This window comes from Dendrobium catenatum, unplaced genomic scaffold (genome assembly GCF_001605985.2).
Source record: "Dendrobium catenatum unplaced genomic scaffold, ASM160598v2 fragScaff_scaffold_1338, whole genome shotgun sequence".
In the NCBI taxonomy this organism is placed as follows: Eukaryota; Viridiplantae; Streptophyta; class Magnoliopsida; order Asparagales; family Orchidaceae; genus Dendrobium; species Dendrobium catenatum.
Window position 1 is genome coordinate 1,728,218 of NW_021319800.1, and position 21,505 is coordinate 1,749,722.

Consider the following 21,505-nt stretch of genomic DNA (forward strand, 5'->3'; position numbering starts at 1 on the left):
ATGACCCTTAAATAAATAGAAGATCTAGAGCAAATGAAGAGTGGTTTCGATGGATGGCCGATGTTGAATCCCTTGATCGTGGACTGTTTGATGGACAATTGAATGTCTTAGTGATGTCAGAATTTAATGAAATTTAGCTCGTTGGATGCGTCTCGTCGAGCCACTTGATTCGACTATAAGCATGTCAGGTTTGGAAATCGTTTAGTAATCCAAATTGTGGTTCGAACCTTTCAACAGCACTTCTAACCCTTGATTTGGACTCATTTGGGCTCGAATTGATTTGAATTTAGTGTTATTGAGTTCATATTTTCAAGAGATTTTGTTTGAATGTAAGTTGGCTGAAATTAGAGTTCGGATGATCCCAATTTTAATATCAGAAATTTCCAACTTGATTTTGCCTCGAGATTCATGACATATCAAGATAATTTTTTGAGGATGTATCAAAGATAAATAACAAAAACTATAAGATTCTCTTCTCAAAAATCAAATATCTAATTAGAGAAATTCCTCTCTAATTACTAAATATCATATAAAGATAAAGCCACAATTTCTCGATCAAATAAAGATTGGAGAAACCTTCGTTTCATTTCTCAATCGCACATTAAGAAAAAATATCAAAGAATCCTAAGGAAGTTAGCATAGGATGAGAACTAAAGATTGATAATTACAGGAAATGCCAATTGCGGCTTATTTGATATAACCAAATAAGGGAGATTAATCATTTCTATTTAACTTCATTTAAATGAAATAATTTTTAAAAATTTTTTCTACTAAAAAATTATTTTAAGAAGCAATAAAAAAATCAAAAAAAAAAACTTAAACTTCATTTGGGAGACTACTTTTTATTTCTTTATAAAAATACTTTTTAATAAAAAAATCTCTTAAAATTATGAAAAAAAATAATGGTCTAAACCAACATTATTTATCTATTAAAATTATGCATTGATTGTTCAATTCATTCCATAAATAACTGAGTAAAATTGAAGAAAAAAATTTTAGTTCTAAAAAAAGTTGAAAAAAAAAATTATAATAAAACTATATAAGAGATTGATATACAAGTCAAACGCAAGCAAGATCTAATTCAATTATATTTAAAAAAAAATTAATATACTTTAAACTTATGAGAAAAAAAAACATATTATTTAAATTATATGAATGTTAAAACACATAATATTTCCACAAAGGACAAATAAATTGAAAATTTCATAAACATTTAGAGGAAAGAAAGAAATAGCATCGATCACCGAGAAAATTAACAAAATTTCTGTTCAGACAATTACACTTACACAACACAGTTATGTGGAGCAAAAAAAATCATATCCTAGAGAAAAAAAAATACCTGGAGAGGCCAACTGCTGCACTCTACACTAGTTAAAGTCCCTGTAAAATATAGGCTGCCGGAACTTTTAGAGATTGAAATCAACCATTTATTCCTAGCAAAGGGGGAGAAAAAATACTAGAAAAAGGTGATATTATGGAATTAACATACGATCTTCAAGGCAAAATGTATTGCTGCCAGAAAGGAAGCTATCAAAATATGAACTGATCCTTTCCATATTCTCGCACAATAACAGGCACACTGGTTGGAGGAACCTGAAAATTAGTATAAAAGCTCTCTTATTTTTATGGAAGATAGAAGAAAGACGAGCGCATGAAGCAACAGTTTACTTGATAAAAGAATATGATGAGAGTCATAAGAGCAGCTGCAGCTATAGGGTTATAACAGCCATAGCATCATTAAAGGAAGCGTTTCTTGATGAAAAATGATCATGACAATCAAATAGTTTTTAATATCATCCGTATACTATATGACATTAAAGGTATGATGATAGATCATCTTCTCAGATTATTCTTCTATCTTTCTTTTGTATCTTCTATACACCAAAATCCTGCCTAGATTAGATTCGGTTGATCGTGCTAATCTGCATTGGCTATATGAAATCCCGTCTAGTGTGTGTTGTACACCAAAGTTTTCATAGCAATTTATTAAGGCTTCATTTGGGATAGCTTGTTTACAGCTTTCTAAAGCAGCTTTTTAATACAAATTTTTTTTTGAATTAAATATTTTTGTACTAGAAAACAGTTTTAGATAATAATAAAAAAACAATCCCAAATGAAACCTGAATCTAATCTACATGACTCGATGAGCACAGGTTAAGTCGACAGGCAACTCTACTTGAATTCAGCCTTGATGTGTATTCTCTATGGCTATAGGATAGGTTCATTTTACAATATACATGTTAGGCTTTGTTAGATAATTTTACTTGTAAAGCCTAATAAATGTAACATTTTAAGGAGTATTATACCTCAACAGAACTCAAAATCAAGGATGGGCCAAGAATACATTTAGTTATGAGTAAAAATTCAAAATAATCCCCCGACTTTTAATAAATGACAAATTTAGTCACAAACTTTCATTATAACCCAACATAGTCCACCGACTAATAGAAAATGCCCAATTTGGCCCCCAAATTAAATTATCAGTTAAATTATGGGAGAGGATAATTGAGCATGGATTACAACGTGATACTAATGTTCCTCAATCAATTTGGATTTATGATACATAAGTCTACTATGAAAGCTATATATTTATTAAGAAATTTGATGATTTATAAAGAGTAAAAAGATCTACCTATGATATTTAATAATTAAGAAAAAGCATATGATAAAGGCCCAGAGAAATGCATGAAGAATTCTAGAAAATAAAGTAATTAATAATGTTTATATTCAAGTCATTAAAGATAAGCACATAGGACTTGTCACTTGTGTTCAAACACAAGGTGCTTTGACCGAGTATTTTCCTGATTTAGTTGGATTAAATCAAGGATCAGATTTAAGCCCATATATTTTTGCTTTAGTCATGGGTGTTCTTACCAGAAATTTGCAAGAGAATGTACCTTGGTGTATTCTTCTTGCAGTTGATATTCTTCTTGTTGATAAGACTAGAGAGGGAGTTGGAGGAAAAAAAAAAGGAATTATAAAGGTCGACCTTAAAGTCTAAAGGTTTCGTTTGACTAGATCTAAAACCGAATGCATAGTGTAATTTTAATGGTAATATATTCAGAGGAGAGGTCAAGACATTGGGTGAACAAGTCATTATATAGAGTACATGTTTTAGACATCTCGGGTCTACTGTTCAAAGGGATGGTGAAATAGATGAGAATATTATTAGTAGAATTCAAGTTGGATGGTTCAAGGAATGGAATGCATTGAGCCTGCTATGTGATAGAAAAGTATCTTTCAAACTTAAAGGAAAATTTGATAAAATGATTGTGAGACTTGCAATGCTTTATGGTGCAAAATGTTAGACATCAAAAGAAAAGCATAAAATTAAGTGTTGCAGAGGATTTTAAGGTGGATGAGTGACTTTACACTATAAGACAGAATGCAAAATGAGTATATACGTGAAGGTTGGAGTAGCTGTAGTGACAGATAAGATTACAGAGAGTTGTCTTAGATGGTTTGGTCACATAAATGTCAGCCTTTCGATGACGCTCTTATGAAAATAAATGTATTAGACAAGGTCTATGTTAAGGAAGGTAGCAGTAAACCTAAAAAATATGATTAAAAATTATTACAAATCACTTTTTTATTATACTTAAATGAGAATTTGACTCATAATGGAACACAATCGAGAAAAATGATTCATGTAACCGACCCATGTAGTGGAATAAAATCTTCTTGTTTTTTCTCTCTTCTTTTTTTTTTGGGAAAGTCTTTATTCTTTTTTTTTAATTCTCTTTTTTTTCTTCCTTTTTTACTCTTCTTTTAGAGAACAAGAGAAACTGAAAGAAAATAGAGAGAGAGAGAGACAAAGAGAGTTAGAGGAGAGTAAAGAGGTAGAAAGTGAGAAACTATTAGAAATATAGAGAGAGATGGAGAGTGGGTTAGAGAGAGAATAGTTAACCAAGAGAAAGAGAGAGAGAAAGAGAGAGAGGAAGGGATGGAAAGAAGGTTAGAATTAGAGAGATGGAAGAGCTAGGGAGAAAGTAATTGGTTTGGTGATAGCCATCAGAGTTGGAGAAGATTGATAGGGAACTAGGGGAGTCAAAATGGGTCAACGGGTCGGGTTCAGGTCCAACCCGAGTTGACTCAAGTCCAAACAGGTTGACTATAACCCGACCCAATTTTGCAAACGGATCAAAAAGTCCCGAAACTGACCCGCGCGTGTTACCAGGTTGACTCAACTCGACCAAAGAACCCAATTTTGCGTGTGGAGAGCGGTGCAATTAGGGCTCGTTGAGTCGCTTGCTGGCGTTGTGTAGTCCTGGATGGAGCCCTGGCGTGCTGTCGAGGGCGGGATCATGAAAATCCAGGATCGAGACTTTGAGAGTCCGGACGCGAGTGACGCCATACAAGGAAACCGAACCAGCTATGCAATGGTCTTGGGGAAGAGGCAGTGATGGCGTCTGTTGGTGGCAGAAGTAGGGGCTGAGCTCTGAAAGTGGATATGGGCAAGCCCTTTTCGATAGGACAATAGTTTCAGAAGAAGCTCATCAGTGAACTCCTCCAGTCCCTCGCCGTCTTCAACCAAAGCTAGGGTTGGCTGGAGAAGTGATAGGAGAATTGAAAAAGAAGATAATGAGAAGGAAAATAGCGGGATTAAATCATCGGCAGAGCTTTGCCATAGCGGCGGAGGATTTGTCCATGATTAGGATTGGTCATTATCTGACCAGCTACAATGACTGGACGTGCCTATATGTGATGAAAACCCACATGGATTGCTTGGGTGCACGAAAGCCTCACCGTGATGGATCGAATAGAGCGTTGGTGCGCTGCATCTAATTTGCGACCAGCATGGTGCAGTAGTGCAGAATCGAGCGATCCACAAACACCATAGATACAAGAGGGATACTGGAATAACATGGACGCTGGTAGATGAAGTAGTGCGGAGGGGCAGCGCAAGAACGCGGGTCCGTAATCAAGAGTCCGGATGCAGGTTCGGGATAAGACCCTCTATTATTCGGGTGCCTCCGGGTAATTTCATGTTGATTTTGGGTTTTCGATTCAACCAGAATCCAACCCAATTTTATAAATGGGTCGGAATCTCGAACCCGAACCAGACCCATATAGCAAACAGGTTGACCCAAACCTAGAATTTTCGGGTCGTATACGGGTCGGGTTCTAGTTAGGGTCAAGTTTTGACACCCCTACTGGGAAGGAGGCTTATTAACGATGGCAAGTGTGGTTGCTCGCTCATCTATGTGAAGCAGAAACAGAAGGACACGAGCTCGTGTAAGAGGAAGGTTATGAGATCTCTAATGGGTTTGCATGCGGGCATGTATGGTTTAGTGAGAGAGAAGTTCGGCGAGAGGGACCTGGTGACCTATTTGAGAGCACTGGGCGATTTGGGCTATCAATATATGGATCAATTAAGTTGAGGTCAAGGGAAAGATATGATGGTCGATTACTTGGAGTCACGGGGTCACGTCGACTAAGATAGGGTGGTGTGTATGCAAGATAAATGGGCAATGGATTAGTTAGTTGGAGGTCACACGAGCTCCTCTGCTCCTTAGCAGATCATTAGTACCACTGATGCCTTGACCTACGAACTCCTGTTGTGACTTTTTTATGGCTATAGGAAATCAGGTAAAACCTTAGGGATAGGGAAGAGTGGGCTAAGTAGGTAGAAAGCGGGTGAGCTAGGGCTTGCGGTTTGTTTAAAGAGATAAGTCAAAGAGTATGACACAGTCAAATGAATGAGCGAGGGTTTAGGTCTAAAAAATTTTTGTGATTTCATTTTTTTTAAACAGCCGAACTAAATGAATAGGAAGGACGCAACATCACATGCACAACATCTGAGCTTTAGGGATTCAGTAGAGAGCTTGAGCTTTGACGGGATTTGTTATTTGATTAAATAAATCATGTAAGAATAATAATAATAATGATAATAATAATAATAATAATAATAATAATAATAGCAATAGAATCATGTGTGAATCGACATTTGTCTCTATCACCGCCTCCAACATAGGTACTTTTTCAATTTTTTTGTGTTGCTATCCAAGCAAATATGAGCGTAATTTTTAGCATTTTTTATGCTCCATACATGTCTGTATAGTCCATGAAAAGGGCAATAATTAAATTATTTTAATTGCAATTGAGGCATTTAAAATCAAATTTGTATGACCTCACATTTGTAGTCAATCATTTTGGTCATGCTCAATCGAATCGATCATGAAATTTCCCTTTTGATAATTTCAAAGCCTTGAATGCATCTGCATCATCCATTTTGCCAAGAGGATGACATTTGAATGATTTTCATTTGATATGCTTCGAGTATAAGACTAGCATAATTTCACATATGTTGACGATTTTCTGGTGATGTTTGATCTAATCAATGATGAGATTCCTTTCTTGTTAACTTTAGGCTTAGGATGTGTTGGTATAGTCCATTTTGTGAAATGAGAGAGTTAAATTTTTTTTCAAGCATGCAATGCATTTTGAATTGAATTTTTGAATTTGCGTGACATCACTTCGTCATTTGTTGTTTTGGTTGAATTCAATTGAATTGAGTTTTGAGATACATCTGGGACTTTAAACCCAAGTGAAGGGAGTTCACGGTGCAAGTTCTAGGAAGAATTTGATGCATGCAATATTGCCCCTGCATTTTATAAATAGACTGATTCCATGAATCAAACTTGAGACCTTCATATTATACTAAAAAAAACTTAACAATAGCTCCAAAACGACCCTCTCATCCGAAAAATCACAATGATGATCTCAAATCATTTTGTGCCCTCAGAACTCCCAAAGCATATGGATGCTCATTATTTGTAATCAAGTAGCACAATTCAAGTGCATACTAGATAATGATCTGTTTACCGTGTTTATTAGGTTACTAAAACATTTAAATTAAGGTATCATGATAAGTATCCATTAGCTACAACAACAACAATAACAACAACAACATCAAGCCTTTATCCCACTACGTGGGGTCGGCTACATGAATCCTTTTTCTCCATTGTGTCCTATTAAAAGTCAAATTCTCGTTTAAATCTAATAAAGAAGGTCATTCCTAATATTTTCTAACCAAGTCTTTTTAGGTATACCCCTACCTTTCTTAACATAAGTCAAATCTAATACCTCTACTCTCCTAACCGGGTCATCGCAAGGCCGCCGTTTTATGTGACCAAACCATCTAAGGCGACTCTCTCTAATCTTATCTTCTACTGGAGCTACTCCAACCTTTTCACGTATATGCTCATTTTGAATCCTATCTCTAAGGGTAAAGCCACTCATCCACCTGAGCATCCTCATCTCTGCCACACTTAACTTAGTATTATGCTTCTCTTTTAATGGCCAACATTCGGCACCATAAAACATTGCAGGCCTCACTAACATCTTATAGAATTTTCCCTTAAGTTTGAGGGGTACATTGCTATCACATAACAAGCCCGATGCATTCCTCCACTTCAACCATCCAACTTGAATTCTGCTGATAATATCCCCATCTATTTCACCATCACTCTGAACAATAGATCCAAGAAATCTAAAACGTGTACTCTTATTAATGACTTGATCGCCCAAAGTCACAATCCCCTCACTAGGTCTATTACTACTAAAATTACACTCCATATATTCCGTTTTAGATCTACTCAAGAGAAAACCTTTAAACTCTAAGGTTGACCTCCATAATTCAAGTTTATCTTCAACTCCCTCTCTAGTCTTATCAACAAGAAGAATATCATCAGCAAAAAGCATACACCAAGGTACATCCTCTTGCAAATGTCTAGTGAGAACATCCAAGACTAAAGCAAAAAGGTTTGGGCTTAAGGCTGATCCTTGATGTAACCCAACCGAAATAGGGAAATACTTGGTCAATCCACCTTGTGTTTGAACACAAGTAATAGCTCCTGCATACATATCTTTAATGATTTGAATATAAGCATTATTGACTCCTTTCTTTTCAAGAACTCTCCATAGCACTTCTCTTGGAACTTTATCATATGCTTTTTCTAAATCAATAAATATCATATGTAGATCCTCCTTATTTTCTCTATATTTCTCCATCAAACCTCTTAATAAATGTATGGCTTCCATAGTCGACCTACCCGGCATGAATCCAAATTGATTTTGAGAAACATTAGTATCACACCGCAACCTATGCTCCATAACTCGCTCCCATAGTTTTAAAGTATGACACATTAACTTAATACCTCTATAATTCGCACAAACTTGTGCATCACCTTTATTCTTAAAAATAGGAATTAACATACTCATTCTCCACTCATCTGGCATCTTTTTAGTCTTCAAAATAGTATTAAAAAGTTTAGTAAGCCATGAAATTCCTAAAATAAGTATCCATTAGCTAATAAAGAATAATAAATTCTTAAATCATATTTTTAATATTCACAAAAAAATATAACAAAAATAAAAAATCAAGGTCTGATATTACTCACCATTCCATGCTCTGTCACAATCATCGATACATAGTCAGAAGGAGTTGCATCATAACTGTAAAACAACAGAGAAAATTTTTTGTTCACTAAAACTAAACATCAAAATGGCATCTTCTTGAAAAACCAGACAATTGCACACTTACAAAAGATTCAAAAGCTGAAGATTCTTATGATCAGCCCAATTTGCCAGATGATTCACATCTTCTTTCCCAGGAACGTTTGAGATTACATCTGGGTTACCTATATTTTAGAATTATAAATTCACAATAATGCTTAGTTGACAAAATTAAGTAAAGAATTAACTAGACTAGACCAATCAATATATATATATATATATATATGTGGCATTTCAGGCATACCAAGTTCATTGGAGCATATTGAATCAAGTTGCACTCTTTCATGGAACTTATATGCCTCGCAGCATATGAGAACAGGAACTCTAAATGCATGAGCGACCATTGCAATACAAGCTGTTCCAACTCTTGAAAAAACAGTTCCATTGGACAATATTGCAGATGCCCCAAGAAAAACACATTTAACTTCATGCATGACGTACGAAATGGCATTTATGTGCGTGTATGTGCAGCTGAGACCTTTCATAACCAATTTACGAAGTAATATTTTTCCTTCAAGCTTTGGCCGAGAATCAACTACCATGACACGAAACTGCTTTCCTTGCTCATGTGCATGTAGTAATATCATTTCAACAACAGTTGAATATCCATATATGAGTAGTACATCACCATCCCTAATTTTTGTGACAGCATGTTGAACTATAATCTGGTCAGCAACTATTATTTTCTCATTAATGAAACGGTCTACATCCGAAATAAGACGGGATTTTGCTTCAGATTCCGACACATTATGATGTAACTTTGCAACCCTATTCTTCAAAAACCTGATAGCATTTCCCATGCTAACGGAAAGGGGCCTGCACTCAATTAAAAATGAAACATAACTACCAATTTTCGAGGTCAAATCACGTACAAGAACTTTCTCTGGCGGTGTAGAGTAATCTATAATTGCCTCACGAAATGCCAGAAGCATTTCTTGACATCGAGCATTCCCACCAGTAATGGTCCCTGATAGATACTTAAGTCCAACCTAGAGAGATGAACACAGAGTATGTAAGGTGTAGTGAAAGCAATAAAGAAAGAAGAATATTTTATCATGGTTTAAAGATAAATTAAATGGATGACTTTAGCAGATGTTGACCAGTAGCTTTCATGCCCAAGGATGGAAGAGGAGATCATTCTTTATACTTGATCAAGCCTATGGGAGTAAATGAGTCGAGCCGAGTTTGAGTCACACCTAGCTTGAGATTGAGCTTGATTAATTGAGTTCGAGCTCGAGCTAGATTTTAATTCCATAAGTTCAAGCTTGCTCATGAGCCGGCTCGTTTATAATAAAAAAGAAAAAATAATTATGATTTAAATAATTATTATAGTACAATTATAAAAAAAGATAAATTAGAAAATAAATAATAAAAAATCACTTGATATAAAAAAGATAGAAATATTTTTTAAAAATTTTTAATAGATTATACTTGAACTCCTAATTTTTAATATATTTTAAGCAAGGTTGTGAAAATTGGACCGGACGTAAAACATAAAGAAGAAGAGGTTCAAGGTTCAATGGTTCAACCAAGTTCGAATCGGGGGTGAACCCGAATGATGTAATAATGATGTAAATAGAATTATGCAATAATTTAGGCCATATATAAATGATATAGTAATTATGTAATAATTAAGCAAAAATAAAAATTCATGATTACAAATAAATATAATTTATGCAAAAATAATAATTTTTGAAAATTTGAATTCCGTCAATTTTAAATTTGTGTTAAGAACTCACATAGAGTGGAGGGGTCATGTGAGAATACTTAGTTTGTATTTTTACGTAATGCTTATTATAGAAATTTAATGTTTATTATAAAATAAAATATCTATAATTTAAATTAATTTGCTACGTTTTATAATTTATTTAAATTTTTATATAAATTTATTAAATTAATTTAAATTTTTTAAAGGGTTCAATTGAACCGCCAATTTTAAAAAATTAAGACAAGTTCGTTGTTTATTTGGTTAGATCGGCGATTTGCTCTGATTTTGACTAGTTCAATGCTAAAGCATTTCTTAATTTTGAATGGACTAGTTACTTGATCGGTTCTCGGTTCAACAGGTTGAACTAGCTAGTCTGATTTGAGTCTGAAAACACTGACTTTAAGTGTATTTTATTGTAATATTTTTAAAAGAGTTGGCTCGCAAGCTAATGAGTCAAGTCAAGGCTGGCTCAAACTTGACTTGTTAGCTAATTAAGCTTGGCTGATGAGCTATTTATGAAGCCAAGCTCAAGTCAACTCAGGAGTCTGCTTTACTCACTTACACCCCTAATCCAACTTCACAACTAGCAAACAAAAAGAAGTGCACAACTAGAACAAATTCAAATTAGAGAACACTGCATTTTTATGGAATAGAAAAGTCTCCTTAGTAAAGATAAGGATATCTAATTATTTCCTATATCATTGTTCACCTCTGCCTCATTGTTGAGAAGAGCCCCAAACCTAACACAAAGCATCCATTGTCTCAAAATAGTAGCGCAAGCAGCCTCGAAAACATATTATTAATTCTCTATTTTATTTATGATTCTTAAATATTTATAAGTATTTATTAGCATAACATTTATTTTTATTAAAACGAATCATTAGCAATTTTCTTAACAAGATAGTTTATTGCACTTGTCAAAGCTCCTTGAGAGGTTTTGTTGCATGGTTCACGGGCAGCTCTTCTTCCCTAAAGTCACCAGTAATTGCCGGTTGCTATACATAATGGCTAGTATTAACTTGGTGAATTTTGGAATTTTAGAGAGGAATTTAAGGTTAATATTTTTGTATTAACGAGAACTATAAATAAGATTTAAAATAACTCTAAGAAAATATATGAAATGTTAAAGAAAATAACTTAACTGTTGAATCCATTTTGTGAAGGAATTTGAAGAAAAATCAAAACGTTCATCTAAGCAAATCACCTTGAAGTTTTCCTTTGATGACCTCGCACACTCAATCTATTAAAATTAGTTTGTTTATTGATTTAGTGTTGTACATATTGCAATCTTGACAGTAGAGATTGTATATTCTTGGCTTTTAGGTTTGATCTTGTACACCACCAAAGCCTTTGAAGGTTTTAAAATGATATTATACTTTTAATCTTAGCTTTGTGTTTTCCTAGCCTGAGAAGGATAAGTGATTACAATTGTGCTCACCATATGTAAGAGAGTATTGTGTACTGGCTACTCATGCTAAATAGATGACTTCTCCAGTAGGAGGAATTAGTGGAAACGAAGGGACGGTGTGCTTAAGTATGAATCTAGATCGATTGGAATTCAAACCATGTACAAATCATGTGTCCATCCATCTCTTTGTAGCTAAATTCATTTCTTTCACTATTACTTGGTTTACATGCTTTTATGTTTATATGATATTTTGGATAGACATGTGGTCATATACTAGTGTTGCAGAGTAATCCTTGTAGTTAGTTTGTTTATGTGATGTTTTGGATGTTTATATTCTCATAGGTTTCTTGCGACCATTTTGTATGGCTAAGTTCATTTAATTGCACTATTATGCTAGCATCCATCTCAATCTACTGTAATTAGTTCATTTATAATTTTGCTTTTGCGCATCTTGGAATCTTATTTATATAGATTGTATACTCTTAGTAATGTTATGCTAGTATACTATCAATCTCTTGTAGTTACTTTATTTCTTGTTTTGCTTTTGCGAACTTTGCAATCATATTCGTAGAGATTGAATATTTTTAGTTTTTGGTATTAGTTATGCGAACCACTAAAACTTTGAAAGATTTTAGAAAGTATTATCACTAAAACTTTGAAAGATTTTAGAAAGGCAATAATACGTAATCTTAATTTTGGATTTTTCTAGCCCATGAGGATGGATGATTGTGATTGTCCTCACCAAGTGTAGGAGAGTAACATGTATTGGTTACTCCGTAATTGAGGAGAGAGAGCTTCTTTGATATAAGGACTAAATTAGTTAAATCATAGAGAGTTAAGTTCCAAACCATATAAAAATCATTATGCTTATCAATTTAAAGCTAAATTCATTTACTTTGAGTATAACTTGCCTTGTTTATATGCTTTTATGTTTATTTGATGTTTTGGAATGCTATATGCTAATATGCTAGTGTTGTAGAATAATCCTCATATTAAGCTTTACATTGTGATACACATTCCTATCATTGTGTCTTTACTGTCTTCATCGTTATTGTTTGTACACTCAGATAATGCGTACTTAAGTGTTTGATGTGCTAAGGGAACTTAGCATGTACGATGGATTATATCTATCATCATTATGCCCACTTATTTATTTCAGTTGTTTATTTATTCACAGATAGATCACTAATATTCATACACCTTACCATATTTCTTCTGTACAACGGTAAGCTACATCAACTGCTCACAAGTTTGCATGTTAATATTAATGAGTGATATCATTTATATTGTGTTTATAACTTGTTCAGACTTGTGTTAGCACAACAAATTAAGTAGACTCACCGACACTTGTATTTGTGTGTATTTGATTTATTTGTTTATATTATGTAGGATTTAATTGAAGAATTTTAAAAGAATTTCTAAGAACTGGTTACACATCTGATTTACTCCCCTCTCGAGGTGCCGTATAACTATCATAATAAACATTATGAAACTTTAACACTCTTGACGTTGCAGAAAAAGTTGTGAAGCCAAATAGTAGCAGCAAAGCTGCTAATGCTTTTGTGGCTGACGATGGTCATTATCAAGGAACAAGGGATGATTTTACTGCAGTTCAAAAAATGAGTCCTGAGCACCTATGTTGTAATAATAACTAGTAATTCTCTCTTCGGTAAGCTTGTCAAAACAGAACAAAAAGCAAATTATTCGCAACATAAATAAAATATATAGCATAATCTACAGGGTTGATTGGATCTTCATAAAGATGATTTTAAGAAGAACAATCAAAATCGTATGGAAGGCACGTGCACAATTTCATCCACAATGCATGCACTTTCTATATGATAAAGCAAAATTCGGCAAACAGTGCATATCAGCATAGTTCGAGAAAAGAAGGATGAATTAAGTGATACCTTGTATACCGAAGGATGTATATTATCAAGGTGAAAAAACTTTGATTCAAGATATGGAAGCTGAGGTCCATGTTCATACTGAGGCAAGTGCCGGAACAACTCAACTCTATTTCTAGCTTCAAACTGATTAACAACTGCCCGTCTTTTAGCCTTTTCAACCCGATTCTTATCATCAAACTGCATTCGAGGCTGAGGAATATCTTTTTTTCTGTCTTTATCAGGGTTGCGGCTAACCTTCTTTTCAGAAGTTGCACCAGTTTCCTGAGGCCCATCCTTCTTTTGAGATTGTTTCAGAACCTTCTCTTGGTTTGAGATAGAAGGAGCTCCACCTCCAGTTGAAGCTATAGACTTGCCTCCTTTACCTATAATTACCAAGATGTGGGAATATACTAATTATATGAGATAAGATAAAAATCCACAGCTGTAAACTACAAACAAATATAAGCATATAAAAATGTTGAAATTGAAGTGTATAAGTGGAAAGATTCATAACTCTGCATGTTAACGCCAAACTTCTAAATTTGTTTGAGGTTTGAAAATTCACTCATATGCATAGGATGGAAACTTTCATTTCCCTAATAAGCCCTTTAAGATTCAAATGTGGTGCTGATGACAAAACTTTTGAAGCATGGAAAAAACTTATTAAATCGTTATTCCACAGAAAAAGCAATTTACAGATTGGTAATTATGTCACTGATGTTTTCTACAGAAAAGTACTTGAATGTAACTCCACAACCGAAGAAATGAAAGAAAATGAAGCACCAGCTTAGGATCTAAGCAGCATTTGACCTGCATGGTCTACTCCATTTGTGGCCAAGTGAAATTTTTACAACAAGACCTATTTTGATCTACCATGTAAAATTGAATAATCCCGGGTAATAAAATGCAAGGTGCATAGAAAATTCAAGTTGCTAATCGTACATGGTTTGATGTGCCTCATTTGGTAGCTTGATAAAGGCTGCTTAAAGCTGTGATTGCATTGGTTAGTTTTGGCAACCTATAAATGTGGCTGCAATGTAGTGTCAAATATGGTCACTTAAAACCCTACCAACAAAGCAGAAAAAAAAATAAGTTCCAAACTCCACATCTTATCTAGATTAAAAGCCTACAGCTAGAATTAATCTCAGAAACACAATAAAATGCAATCATATACAAGAAAAGAAACTAATTTATTTCTGAGACATTAATTAACCCTTCTCATTTACACAGAAAATGAACTAAAGGTCTACGAACTTCTCTATTTTCAGCTAGTAATGCAAGGTATCGATGGTAACATAAACAGTTATGGAATTTAAAGGCAGAAGAAAAAATTCAAATCATGCAAATAAAGGATTTGAAGTCGCATAAAATAATGCACACAAAACTATAACAAAGAACAGCTAAGCATAGCATGATTTTTAGCAAAAAGATAGTAAGCAAGATATCACTTCTCACAAGCAAGGAAGCCAGAGCGGATGTATCTGTTAGTTAAAAGCATTGGTAGATTTTTTGATTCAGTGTGCATTGCATGCCAATAAGGAACACTGTACTGTCAGCAGTCATTTGAGGAAAATCTGTAAGCATGCTCTAGAAATGGTTAACAAACATATTACCATCCATCATTGTTACAGCCTTTGAGGCTCGTTGTGCTTCCTGAATGGCTCGTCGTTCAGCTTTAGTGGTCGTCTGTTTCTGATGTCTAACAGTCCCAGCCCCTTCATTTTTAATATCAGTACGAGTTCCACCATCCTTCTCTGCACGAAGTTCCTTTGATTAGAGAACTGGGATCAACTATTCACTGGAAGATTCTCCATCTGCACATGAATCCTATAATGCCCATATATCTATACTAAATTGCTACATCCGTCTCATTACTTCAATCACAAACTTTAGAATAAGGATCTAACTGAGCAAAGCTAACTAATGAGCTTGCTCAAGCTCAGGTATATAAATGGTTGATGAACTCAACCAATGAGCCAATTAACTAAGCTTTGAGCTAATCCTCTAGGCTAAAGAGCAAGCTCATTTAAAAATATCGATCTAAAATATAATTAAAAAATTAGAATTCAATAGATTAGTTATCAAGTTATTAAAAAAAATTTACCTCCTCTTTTTCAGCCTAGAAAGATTTGGTAAGAAAGAGTTTAAAATAACATATTTTATTAGACTTAAATCAGAATTTGAAGCTTAGTAGGACACAATGAAAAAAAAAAGATTTATGTAGTCGATCTCACACAGTAGGATAAAAGCTAGTCGTTGTTATAGGTCATTTATTTTTCAGCTAGAATTCTCATAATTTCTCTAATTTTTCAAATTTCCCTAATTTCATTGATGCGATTCCCCGGATTTGCATCACCTTCTCGCATTCATAAAAAAACATTATGGCTAATAAGTTCACTTGAACTTCCAAATTGAGCCAGCAATTAAGGGATGGCTTAAAATTCAACCAGTAAATGGTAAAAGAAGTATACTTATTAGTACTTATTCAGCGATTAAATATTTATTGAGCCAACAATTAAGGAATAGCTCAAATTTTAGTGATTATGAGTTATTTATTAAGTATGAAATGAAAAAATAGTATATTTTTGTAAAGGAGACCAATTCTTTCAATGATATTATTGATGTTTTGAAAAATGAATCCCTCAAGCATGACATTGCAGATTTAAGTGAAAAATAGACATATGTTTCATGCTTGTAGATGAGAATGATAGACTTAGGAATGATTCATCTTCATACATGCATAATTTGGAATAGCTGAATGATCAATCAAAATGAGGTTGTTTATTAGAAATTGAAAAAAATGAAAACCTAGGAATGAGATTACTAGTTTGAAGTGTGAACTTGATGGTTTATGACATCGATATACATAATTTTAAAATTAAAGTTTTTAGAAGATGAAAATGCTAGTGTAAAAAGTATAATGAATAATTTATCTATTGCCTCTATTAGCACTACAACTTCTTGAAGCATCTTTATCTAACACTTCCGCATCTTGTTGTTCTACCAATACTAGTGGCTATGTCATTGATATTCATAATATTAAAATTAAATTCTTTAGAAGATGAAAATGCTAGTGTAAAAACTAGAGTGAATAATTTATCTATTACCACTATTAGCACTACAGCTTCTTGTAAGATGTTGCATATTTGTTGCACATCAAGTATGACACATTCTCTTAAGAAGTATGATAGTAAAACTGTTAAATCTTTTATGCATATGACACCCAAAAAGCATTATAATTATTATAATAAATTCAAATGTGTTTCCTATATTTGAGCATTTAAGAAATCCATCAACACCATTACTTTATAATCACATGTTTGAATTTCAAAGGCACATTTTTTGTTGATCACCATTGACACATGTTTCTAGTGGACATGATACAAATGTTAGTAGACCTAAACTTATTTAGGTACCAAAGTTCACGTTAGGTATGTCTTCATGAAAGACTAATGAAGACATGTCAATAAGGTATAGAATACGCAAGTTCAAAGATGAAAATATTCAAGGTATGTGCGTCAATCTAAACTTAGAAGGCATGGTATGAGCTAATATGTTTGGTAACATTTTATCATCCTTCTTACTAATATTTATGGTCCTTGGATTAGCCTAAGTTTCATACATATTCAACTAATAGATACTTCTCTTAAAAATCATCCAATCTTTATGAACATATGATGTGTGCTTCTAGCATACATTTTATATAGTTAATTCATATTTTGATTATGCTAACAAATTTTGTATGCATAAATGTTCTTACTAGTTTATTCATAGACTTGTATGCTTACGTCTTTACATGACCATACTTCAAAAATCTTATATGACTCTATTTTTTATGTATAGACCCTTTATCATGTCTATTTTCAAAATTTTAATTAGTATCATAATAAAAATAGAAGTCAGGTTTTGCAACACATTCCATCTTAAGTGTATACCCAATAATATTGTGATAGATACTTAGTTTTTCATACTTAAAATTATATGATTCACATAGCATGAGAAGAAGCTTGGGTTAGTTACGAGGATCAAGTGATAAGCAAATTTTGTGATCAAGCTTATACAACTTAGTTTCGCTAAATAGGTATTCTCTACCGAAGTTATGGTTAACAATGATATCTACACATAATGACACTACTTAGAGACATGAAAAATGATCCTTAGCCTCAAATATTTCATTAGCATGATTAGCTGAAATTTGAAATTACTATCATGACTCTTTATATTTATAGATTCGCATATGATTATTTTTATAAATCTTATGCAAAATTAGTGTATTTGATCCCTTTTGCATGACCATTTTATTATATTTACATAATTATTCTAAGTACCGGAGGTGGGCAAGATAGTTATGGATTTCAATTTTATGTTTCTCAAGAAATTTAAAATGAGGTTATTGATAGTATTTGAAACACAATACATTACGAAGCAAGGCCTAAGAATATGACCATGTTTGAGAACATTGTATAGGATAATAGTGATTTGAAGGAAGAAAATCCTGTAACAGTTATAACGTTCACAGCAAGCTTATCACTTAAAATTCTTAATGTTCCTCAAGTTAAAAGCAGATCATAACTCTATCATCTTTTAAATAGTGGAGGAATCGTGCTTATAGTGTCAACACGCTGTCACAACCTAGACTTAATCCAACTACTAGTCAGCTGAGTTCATCCTAGGTCCAATGCTGTTGGACCTCACACAACCAAAAGATAATCCAATCCTGTTTCTTATTTCAGACCAAAGCAATTCATAACATGCAAGCAGAAATGGATGGGAGAAAAAAATTATTTGAATGTAATTGCTACAAGAATAAAAGAAAATTACTTGAATGTAACCCCAAAACCAAAGGAATGATCGAAAATGCAGCACCAGCTTACGACATAAACGGCATTTGACCTGCATGGCCCACTCCATGTGTGGCCAAGTGAAATGTTCACAACAAAGCCTATTTTGACTCAACCATGTAAAATTGAATAATCCCTGGTAATAAAATGCAAGCTGCATAGAAAATTTAAGTTGCTAATTGTACATGGTTTGATATGCCTCATTTGGTAGCTTTTGATCTGCATAGCCCACTCCATCTGTGGCCAAGTGAAATGTTTACAACAAAGCCTATTTTGACTCAACCGTGTAAAATTGAATAATCCCTGGCAATAAAATACAAGGTGCATAGAAAATTCAAGTTACTAATTGTACATGGTTTGATGTGCCTCATTAGTTAATATTGGCTAATTTTATCTATGAAAAGGCTGCTTAAAGCTGTGAATGCATTGGTTAGTTTTGACAACCTATAAATGTGGCTGCAATGTTGTGACAAATAGTCACTTAAAACCCTACTCATAAAGCAGTAAAAAAATAAGTTCCATACACAACATCTTATATATATCAAAAACCTACAGCTAGAATTAATATCAGCAACGCAATAACATACAATCAGTCAATCATATACAGGAGAAGCAACTAGTTTATTTTGGGACATTAATTAACCTTTCCCATCTACACAGAAAATGAACTAAAGGTCCCGTAACTTCTCTATTCTCAGCTAGTTATGAAAGGTATCAATGATAACATAAACAGCTGTGGAATTTGAAGGCGTGTAATAGCTCAAATCATGCAAATGAAGGACTTGAAGTCGCAAAAATAATACAAAAAAAATGTAAAAAAAAAAAGCAACTAAGCATAGCATGAGATTTAGCAAAAGAGAGTAAGCAATATATCATTTCTCGCAAGCAAGCAAGCCCGTGGATGTATCTGGTGTTAAAAACTTTTGTGGTGTTTTTGTGTGCATTTCATGGCTAATTAGAAACACTGTGCTATCAGCTGTCATTTTAGGATAATCTGTAAGCATGCTCTTGAAATGGTTAACAAAAATATTACCATCCATCATTGCTGCAGCCTTTGAGGCTCGTTGTGCTTCCTGAATGGCTCGTCGTTCAGCTCTAGTGGTCATCTGTTTCTGATGTCTAACAGTCCCAGCCCCTTCATTTTTCATATCAGTAAGAGTTCCACCGTCCTTCTCTGCAGGTAGTTCCTTTGATTAGAGATCTGGGATCAACTATATTCATTGGAAGATTCTCCATCTGCACATGAATCCTACAATGCCCATATATTTATACTAAATTGCTAAATCCCTCTAATTACTTCAATCACATACTTTAGAATAAGGATGCAACTAAGCAAAGCTAACTAATGAGTCTGCTCATGCTCAGGTAGATAAATGGCTCGTGAACTCAGCTAAATGAGCCAATTAGCTGAGCTTGAACTACTCCTCTATGCTAAGGAGCCAGCTCATTTAAGAATATCAATCTAAAATATAATTAAAAAAATAGAATTCAATATGTTAGTAACCAACTTATTAAAAAAATCCTACTTCCTTTTTTTCAGCTTGATTACTCATTATTTTTCTAATTTCCCAAATTTCCCAAGTTTCATTGGTAATTCCTCGGATTTACATCACCTTCTCTCTTTCACGAAAAAGACAGTACCACTGACGAGTCCACTTCATCTTCCAGAATTGGGCAAGCGATAAAGGGATGGCTCAAAATTCAACTAGGAGATGGAAAAAGAAGCATATTTATTAAGAATATATTCATCAATTAAGTATTTATTGAGGCAGCGATTAAGGAATGGCTCAACATTCAGCGATTATGAGTTTTTCATTATGTATGAAATGGACAAAAAGGTATAGTTGTGTAAAGGAGACCAAATCTTTCAATGACATTATTGATGTTTTGGAAAGGGAATCCCTCAAGCATGAAATTGTAGAATACGCCATTACGTCCATAATTAAAGAAAGTCCAAAAATTCTCCAACAAAATCACAATTTCCGAGATCTCTCCTGCGAATACGTCCTTCAAGTCACACCTATGAGCTACAATAACAAACAAAAATACGCATGCTTGTTATCACATACCAGTTACCCCTGGAACCGTTTTTGCAGCCAATTCTGTTGTATCCATGTTCTTAACCAGAGCATTCCCGCCATTCTTCCCAACCATCATCATTTCCCCGCTACTTCCCGGGAATGACGCCGCAGCCTTCATAGACCCAGATATCCCAAGCCACGCCGAGGTTGCAACCTCAGAAAAATCCGGTCCATTAATTCCTCTTCTCGAGGGCGACGTCCCTAGTAAGGATTCCGACGGGTTGTAGCTCCCGATCGGCATCTGCATCTCATCGCACCGGCGAGGCGACATGCGACGAAGTGGTGGGATCATGACGGGGGAAAGGGAATTGCCGGTGAGGTTGATATCGGAATTCTGTGAAGAGGAAGATATGGCGGCGGCGGTGGCGGCAGTAGCATCCGCGGTGTTGGGGTTAAAGCGTGCCGGTGGTGGATCACCGGATGTGAAGAAGCCTACCAGGCGGACCTTAGGGTCGATAACAGTTCGCGGGAGACGGCGCGAGTCCATGGTGATCCGGCGTGTTGGCTCGGTGGGTGACGGCTAGTTTTGCACCAAGATTCGGCCGTGGAGGATTCGACAAAAGGCTATCTAGGGCTTGGCAGGTGAGGAGTCGGTGCTCGTGAGTCGTTATCAAAACCGAGATTTCAAAAAGAATCTGATAAATAAATATATAAAATATTGATTTATTATTTATAAGAAAACTTCATTTTTAGTTTAAAAAAAATAAAATTCATTTATTAATTCTTCATGAAATCCTCCACAATATTAATCTAAATTTTTTTGAAAACGTAATAATAGAAATTAAGGAAATTAAAGAAATAAGTATGCTATTTTCATTAGAAATGATACGTCATCATGAAATAATCTTGATCGGGCACAAATCTCGAGGAAAAACTCAACCCGAAAACTTCAAAAATTAAATCCGGAAACACCCGAACTCCGATTTCAGTGAGCTTATAGTCAAACTGAGCGTCTCAGAAATACGAACCCAACGACACCAAATTCAACCCAACCCGAGCCCAAATAAATCCAAATCAAGGACCCAAAGCGTTGTTGGAAGGTTCAAACCACAATTTGAGTT

The 21,505-nt window shown here is 34.3% G+C and overlaps 1 protein-coding gene across 4 annotated transcripts; it reads right to left on the minus strand.

Moving 5' to 3' along the window:
• Nucleotides 1-1,212: 1,212 nt before the first annotated feature.
• LOC110116464 (translation initiation factor eIF-2B subunit delta-like) lies at nucleotides 1,213-21,066 on the minus strand. 4 transcript variants are annotated; one of them, XM_020850040.2, is made up of 9 exons: nucleotides 20,433-21,066; nucleotides 19,397-19,537; nucleotides 15,136-15,276; nucleotides 13,544-13,905; nucleotides 8,762-9,506; nucleotides 8,546-8,642; nucleotides 8,403-8,457; nucleotides 1,490-1,593; nucleotides 1,213-1,380 (listed from the first exon to the last, which is right to left on the minus strand). In XM_020850040.2, the coding sequence occupies exons 1-8, from the start codon at nucleotides 20,929-20,931 to the stop codon at nucleotides 1,531-1,533; spliced, it is 2,103 nt and encodes a 700-aa protein (XP_020705699.1). In that variant the 5' UTR covers nucleotides 20,932-21,066; the 3' UTR covers nucleotides 1,213-1,380; nucleotides 1,490-1,530. The 4 variants fall into 4 exon arrangements, with proteins under 4 accessions (XP_020705699.1, XP_020705692.1, XP_020705712.1 ...); XM_020850033.2 differs by having other exon boundaries at nucleotides 1,213-1,593; XM_020850053.2 differs by having other exon boundaries at nucleotides 1,213-1,593; nucleotides 19,397-19,612; nucleotides 20,433-20,570.
• Between the last annotated feature and the right edge of the window lie 439 nt (nucleotides 21,067-21,505).